The following is a 7849-nucleotide window of genomic DNA, read 5'->3' as shown; positions in this document are numbered from 1 at the left end:
CCCTGGTCTCCTGCACTGGCATCCAGATTCTTTACCACTGAGCCACCAGGGAAGCCTGGCTATTCATTTTAAAGAAGATGTGGGACATATATTGTATATCCTTTTTTTACTTTTTGAGCTGTGATCCATGTGTTGTTTCTACAAAATAACAACTTGATTAAAACAAAAACAAAAACCTACAACAAAGCACCCTGACTTTGTTACCTTCTTTCTGTGTGGCCCCAAGGAAGTAACTTGGCGGAGACCTGTCAGGCTCAATAGTTGAGACCCAGGAGCTTAGTCGCTCCATGGCATGTGGGATCTTCCCAGATCAGAGATCTAACCCAGGTCTCCCGCATTGCAGGCAGATTCTTTACCATTGAGCCACCAAGGAAGCTCTTATCACAATCTGAGGGCTATTTGGGGGGTCCAGGAGATCTCACAAGCGAATCTCCCAGCCCTGTGTCAGGCACACAGTACCTGCTGCTGTTGTCAGAACTCCCAGCAACTCTGGAAGGACTCCAGCATCTCTCTGAGCCCCAGTTCTCTCCTCCACCACCCTGGGAGAATAACCTGCAACTGCACAGGGCTGGTGGGCGGATTAACCGGGGAAGGGCCTCGGCACACAGAGGCCTGAGTTACCATCACTGTGTCACCCGTCACAGCTCACCTCTTCTGGGACTCTGCCTGGACGATCTGGTGGCCACGCCCACTCCCCCGCCTCCCCAGCCCACGGTTGCAGGCAGGAATGGAATGTGCCGGAATAATAAGAACAGAGGCCACAGGCCCGCCAGTGCTGGAAGCAGTCACTTTATTGGTTGGAAAAAGAAGCAGCTGTGGTCAGCTCAGGAGGGAGGGAAGAGGCCAGGGAGGAGTGCAGCTGGGCTGCAGCCAGACAGGGCCAGGCAGACGTTGCTGCTCCCTCAGTCCACAGGCTGCGGTGGCTGGAGCTGGAGGAAGAAAATCATAACAATACCATCAACAACAATACCGGGGACACTAGACAAGAGCGCTTGCAGCTTAAATTCTGATCCAAAGCTCCTCCCACTCCATCACATCCCCCGCTACCTTCCTATCCCCTACCCCCCAGCAAAGCCTCAATTTCTCAAGGCCTTGGGGCTCTGCTGGCATTTTTCCAGAGGTCCTAGACTCACTTCTTCTGCTCTGACCTTCCCTGGATACACCGGGGTATACCATGGTCCCCACGGACCACTGTGACCATTCTTGAGGGGTCACTGTCATTTACCTCTCTAAGAATCCTTCCACCACTAGGAAGTTGCACTATGCCCCCATTCCTTTGGTTAAGCTGAGTTAACTGATCAAAAAGATCTTATATATCCCATTTTATAAACAAAATATTTGCAGTTCAGGGAGGTGAAAAAGGCTAGTTAATTGTCAGAGGCTGAAATCTGAACCTAGGTCTTCCTGACTGCAGCGCCAGCCCATGTTGTTGGCACACATGGAGGCAAGAGGCAGCGGGCATCGCTGGAGAGCTCCGGGCCCTGGGGAGACCGCGCTTCTCTTTCAGGCACTGAGTTAGCAACCCTGGGTCCTTGGGCATGTCCTCCCCTCTCTCTTGGTCTCAGTCTTCACATCTGGGCAATAGGTTCCATCACTGGCCTGCCGGTCTATTGACTGAGAGCTTATCAACAGCAGCGCACGATTAGCAATAAGATTACAACAAGGGGGTCCTTCCGGGGGCTTGCTTGTCCCGTTCCCTCCATCCGGAACAGCTTCCCTACCACTGTACTTCACCCCCTTCAGGACTGGCTCAGAGCCCTGCTCCCTCCTTCCCCCACCCTCGGGAAGGTGAGGCTTCCTCCTGTGTTCCTACCACACCCAGCCCTGCCCTCCACTGCCGCACTGATTGTAGGCCTTGGGAGTGTCTGTCCATCTGTCTGCCTCAACCACCTGGCTGCAAGCTTGGTGAGGAAGGGCAGTAGTCACCTTTTGTCCCAGCACACGGCACAGGGCTGGATCCCTCAATGGACTGAAGATGCATGTGCCTTGGGTTTTGTTTCTCTTTTTTTCTTTTTTTTTAAAAAAATCTTTATGTATTTATTCACTTGGCTGCACTGGGTCTGAGTTGCAGCATGTGGGATCTAGCTCCTTGACCAGGGATCGAACTCAGGCCTCCTGCATTGGGAACTCAGACTCTTTGCCACTGGACCACCAGGGAAGTCCCTCTCTTTACTTCCTGATGCTTGCTTTATGACTTAACACTGTTTTATTTTTAATTATCTGTGGGGAAGGAGAGGCTCCACGATCTTATCTTTAGGCATGGGAACCACTCAAAGCAGGTGAATGTAGTCCTGTCGGCCACAGAGTAAGTGCACAAGTGAAGGGGAAAAGGAGTAAATCTCACAGCCCAAATAATCAGCAAATATTGTCCCATCCACCTTCATGTATGTTGCAAACCCAGCCTCTTAGGTCACCTGGTCCATCACCTCCCACCTGGCTTCTTGCAGGAGCCTCCATGCTGGTCTCCCTGCTTCTGCCACTGCCCCCTCTAGGGTCTCCACACAGCAGCCAGAGCAATCCTTTTAAAAACAAGTCAAGAGAAGGTCCATTTCCAAGGGCCCAACATCTCTGGGTCAAGACCAAAGTCCTGAACTTTCCTGGTGGTCCAGTAGTTAAGAATCTGCCTGCCAATACAGGCAACCTGGGTCCAATCCCTGGTCCAGGAAGATTCCACATGCCACAGAACAACTAAGCCCATGTGCTATAACTACTGCCTGCGTGCTGCAATTACTGAAGCCTGCTTGCCTAGAGCCTGGGCTCCGCAGCAATAGAAGACACCACAATGAGAAACCGTGCAATGCAACAAAGAGTAGCCCCAGCTTGCTGCAACCAGAGAAAGCCTGTGCATAGCAGTGAGACCCAGTGCAGTCATAAATAAATAAAATATATTTTAAAAAAGACTGCAGTCCTTACATGGTCTGTCAGGTCTCTCCACTAACCACCTGCCTCTCTGACCCTCTCCTCTATTGCCTTCTCTTTGATCATAGGAGGCTTTTCCTAAAACACACCAGGGGTTCTACTGCTTTATATCCGCTGCCCCCACTGGCCATAACAGTCTTTCTGAAAGCTCCCAGTTCCCTTCATCATCTCCAACAAGTTTGTTCAAATGCTGCCTTTTGGAAGGTCCCGTGATAAAACTGCAACACAGCTCCCTGCTGCTCCCCATCCCTACTCCGTATCCTCCTGTTTTCTTTTTCTCCAGGTTACTTATTTCCTGCTAACATTTTACTGGGAATGAAGGTGTTGAAGGAGCCTGGTGCGCTCAGGTCCATAGAGTCTCAAAGAGTCAGACACAACTGAAATGACTTAGCATACATGCATGCACAGTATATAAAACCCATCAGAGAGAAATTTTTGTTGGGTTTGTTTACTCAGGGAGCTTCCCAGCACCTAGAGCAGTGCACCACATGTGATAGATGCTCAGTGACTATGTTGAACAGATGAGAACAAATCAAAGGATGGATAAGCAAATAGCAGTGTGTTAGCTCAGGGGTTCCTTTTCAGCCTCCTGCAGGGGTTGTCACATCTGCGTATCAGTGTATCCCTCCCCCCACCCCAGAGCACTTACCTCAGAAGACAGGGGTGACACAGGACACCTTCCCGCAACCATTGCGGCAGCATTTCAACAGGTCAGGACACTGGCTGTCCACCTGGCACTGGTCCCGGCAGAGGCCGAGCTGGGGGAAGGCGCTGTCCACCTTAGGGCAGGAGCCCTTCTTCTCTGGGTAGAAAAAGGAGTAAGAGGTGGTGAGCAGAGCCAAAGCAGGTGGCTGCACATGTCTCCACAGCACGTCTGCCCACCTGGATTCACAAACAAGACAGCTGCCTGCCTGAGCGAGTCTCAGGGGGCTTGGAAGTTTGTCTGCAACCTTCCTTTCTCCTGTTCTCTCCTCCCAGGGGTTTTGAGATCACTGGACTCCAGTTTGAGTCCCAGTGCTGCCTTCTCCTAACTTTGTGGCCTCAGGATGGAAAGCCCCTAGAGCCCTGTGTCAGATGAGATCAGTGCTGACCACACCACAGGGTTGTTATGGAAGCAATGGAGGCCAACAGACTTCTCCCTGAGAAGTCAACATCCTTTGTAGCAATAATAATGATGATGAGTAAAGGCAATCGTTAACACTTAGCTCCTTCTAAGTAGCAGGCATTATCTGAAGCTTTTGACATTTATTAAGTCATCTAATCCTCGGGGTAATCCTAGAACCGGGGACAAGGAGCTGTAACAATTTCCTCATGTTGCAGATGAGGAAACTGAGTCAACAAGAAGTTAAATAATTTGCTTAAAGTCAAACAGGGTAGAGACAGGATTTGAACCCAGGAACCTGGCTTCAAGTCTGTGCACCATGCATTTTGCTGCTTTATTAAGCTGTAAACCAAAGTGCCCATGTAAGGGTGACACACCCACAATGCTTTCACTCCCATATACTCACTCCTAGTTACAACTAGGTGGAACCAAGGTCCCCTCTACACTCTTACTCTAACACCCAGAGAAGCATTCTTCCACTAGTGCACACACACACACACACACACACACACACACACACACACACAAAACCACAGAGATGTGCCAATTACAAAGTCCTTAGTGCAAATCCATCTTGTCCTTTAATTTTCACATCAAACCTCTCTTCTGTAGGGGATAGTCCTTATTACTGTATTCTTGTTACAGAGGAGGAAAATGAAACCCAGAGCGGTGAAGGCATCACCCAACATCACACTGCTGATCAGAAGTAAAACCAAGACTTGAGTCCAGCCTTTCAATGTCCACACACACACACACATACACACACACACACACACACTCCGTGCTCCACTCCAGGCTCAGGGAGGAGGGAGCCAGGCTCAGTGCCCAGAAGCCCCAGGAGCAAGTCCAGCCAAATGTCAAGCATGCACAGAGCTGGGTGATGAGCTGAGAGGACACGGGGGGGCTGCCCTCCTGCACACACACCCTTTCCCTGGAGAAGGGCAGGAGCTCTCAATACTGAGCTGCCCCAGGACAGAAGGGCACCAGGAGCTCGTGACTCACCAAACAAGCCAATGAGTGGAGGCTATACTCTCTCCTGAGACATCTCACGTGTACCATTTCATTTAGCCTCATGTCAGTCCTACAACATCTGAGATTGTCATCCCATTGTATAAAGGAGAAAGCAGAGGCTCAGAGAGGGGAAGCCATTTGCTCAGGACACACAACCTGCAGATGGTACAACAAGGATTCTGATTCTGGAGACCCTCTGGCCCTGTCCATCTTTCTGCCTCAGTCTATCCATCTGAGACCAGGGAGCAGCAGAGACTCCCCCAAGCAGAAACTCCTCTTTTCTCCCCACTCCCCTCCCATCTGTCTGTCTTTCTCTCCCAGTGTCCTCCTCTCCTGGTTTTCCTGACTTTGGTCCAGGTTAGAGATCCCCAGATCCACAAGCCCCCCTGATGGGCTGTTCCTCCCTCCAGCTCCCACCACCCAGCTCTGACTGAGGTCTCTGATTACAGGCCTTCCTGGCCCCCTGGGCATCTTCAGAGAAATCACAGGGAGGGAGCATCATAGGGACTTTTTCTCTGGGTAAAGACCAGCGATCCCAACACAGTGGGATCCTGGCTTCTAGTCCTCAGTTTTTCCTTCTGAAAAATAAGATGTTCAGGGTCCAAGCTGTCTAAGACCCCTTCCTGCTCAGCTAGGAGTCCCTAGGACCTACTGGACAGTCTTGAGCTCCAGCAAGTGCTTTCTATGAAGGGTAAGCTTCACACACTCTCAGTCTTCAGAGCGGAAGAGAGGGTGTTAAGAGGAGGAAGGGGGAGGGCTGCTCAGGATGGGGTCCTGACTTTCTTCAAGCCACTCAGACAAAAAAGGGACCCCCTGTGTTATGAATCCTGTTCAGCCAAGGATGGCAGTGTGACCTTGGACAAGAATCTTTCTCTCTTTTCGCAGCTCACATCACATCTTTAAGATGGGCGGACTGCTCTCCTAAACCTGGAAAGCCTCCATCTGGACAGAGGAATTTGGGAAGTCCGGGCCAGGAGGCATCCCAAAGCCTTCCCCCAGGGCCAGGGAGGCCACAGGAAAGGGGTTCTGGAACGGGATCGAGTCCCAGACCTTGGGACTCAGCCCACTGGACAGCCCTGGGCTGCCCCGCGGCTAAACCCCCTGCCGGGAGGAAGCTTCGACCCAGCACCCAGATCTCAGGGAACAATGGTCCGGAACCACATCCCCGCGGTGCGTCCCGGAAGTCCGTCATGCACCAGAGCGATGAATCTGGCTGGGAGTGGGGGACCTCCCTTCCCCTCGGAGGGATGTCAGCGACGCCTCGGTGTCCCCGGGGCCGCGGGAGGGAGAGCACGGCTGATCCGGTTCCAGCCACTTCGACCTGGTCCTGGACCCCTGGGTCGGTCGCGCTGGTGTGCCCGAAACCGGGCGCTCGCTTCTGCCGCACCTCCGCTGCCCCGCCCCGGCCCGCGCGGGTCCCTCAAGTTACCATTAGGCATCTGGCAGACGGTGGCGCAGCCGGCCTGGCAGCACTTGAGGTTGTCCTTACAGTTCTCATCCGAGACGCAAGCCTTCGTGCAGTTCACGTCACCCTCCAGCTCGGGACACACACCCGGCTTCTCTGCGCCTGCGCCTGGGAGGTGGATGGGCAGTGGGGGACCCGGGCCCGCTCTCAGAGGATGCCCACCTCGTGTCTGATGGCCCCCAATCTCAATCCGCCCCCCACCCCCGAATTCTGAGTCTCTGTTCCTAGGCCCCGCCCTAACAGCCTTCAGAGAACCCCACCTCCAGGGACCGGGTCCTCCAGGATAGGAGGGACCAAACCCTTGGCTTCTGAGCCTTCAATTTTTAGGAGACCCCAGCCCAACTGAGCTTCTAGGAGCTTCCGATGTCCCGGCAGAGGGTCCCTGCCACTGGCCATTGCATCTCCACGATCAGCAAAGAACCTCCCCACCCCCGCCGCCCCCCGCCCCATCCCGGGCATAAGGGTCAGTCTTCAGTGGTCTCCGCGCACCTCCAGCACATTGGACCACACATCTGAAGCTCAAGGGCTACCGCCTTCAGAGCACCAGGGATCCCCACATTTTAGTCTGCAGGGGACTCCCCACTTCCGCCCCAGGGAATCCTCACTGCTCAGAGAGGCTCTAAGCTCCTGCCCCGCTCCGTTCCTGCGCTCCTGGTTCGGCCCCTCTGGGCACCCAGCCTTTCCCCGCCCCACTCACCTGTGACCGGGGGGAGGCCCAGCAGCAGGCCAAGGAGGAGGGCGGCGAGGAGCGGACCGAGGCGGCAGGCAGGCATGGTGCTCGCCAGGGCGGGGTGCGGGAATGAGGCGCCGCCAGCAAGATTTAACTGGGTTCCTGGGGGGCGTGGGGTAGGGGCGGGGCTGAAGCCCTGCGGGTAGAGGGCTCAGCACACAGGGCAGGCGGGCCGACTGCCACCTCCTGTCATTTCACAATCTCCCAGGATCAGGTGTCACTCTGGCCCCAGTGGGAACCAGGAACCTAAGCGGCTTCCTGGCCGGGTGCAGCTGGTCGCACCCGGACCCTTGTCCCCTCCCCCCTCTCCACCTCAGTCTGGGCTCTGGGGGCAGGGCAGCAGGAAGCCAAGGGCTAGACCCAGGACTCCCGGGATCCCATTCCAAGACCCAGGGGTCTCCCTGTGCATCACAGAGAGCCTCTCTGAGCCTCTCCCACTGTGGTAGGAGAGAGGAGGGCAGGACCCACTGGGAGAGACTGCAGACGAAGTGGCTGGACTCGGGGTCAGCAGATCAGAGTTCGGATCTCCCTTTAGGGATTCGTGGTGGGTGTGTTGTGTAGTGATACACAGCACCCAGAAGGAGCTACAGGAAAGCCTACTTATACAGGAACCCACTGGACT

General features: G+C 54.1%; 1 protein-coding gene across 1 annotated transcript; it reads right to left on the bottom strand.

Moving 5' to 3' along the window:
- Positions 1-773: 773 nt before the first annotated feature.
- WFDC2 (WAP four-disulfide core domain 2) lies at positions 774-7348 on the bottom strand. The gene is made up of 4 exons (XM_065922075.1): positions 7195-7348; positions 6462-6605; positions 3569-3721; positions 774-929 (listed from the first exon to the last, which is right to left on the bottom strand). The coding sequence occupies exons 1-3, from the start codon at positions 7268-7270 to the stop codon at positions 3570-3572; spliced, it is 372 nt and encodes a 123-aa protein (XP_065778147.1). The 5' UTR covers positions 7271-7348; the 3' UTR covers positions 774-929; position 3569.
- Between the last annotated feature and the right edge of the window lie 501 nt (positions 7349-7849).

The sequence above is a fragment of the Muntiacus reevesi genome, chromosome 2 (assembly GCF_963930625.1).
Source record: "Muntiacus reevesi chromosome 2, mMunRee1.1, whole genome shotgun sequence".
Lineage (NCBI taxonomy): Eukaryota > Metazoa > Chordata > Mammalia > Artiodactyla > Cervidae > Muntiacus > Muntiacus reevesi.
The sequence above is the reverse complement of the archived record's forward strand: the minus strand, read 5'-3'. Positions and strand labels throughout refer to the sequence as shown.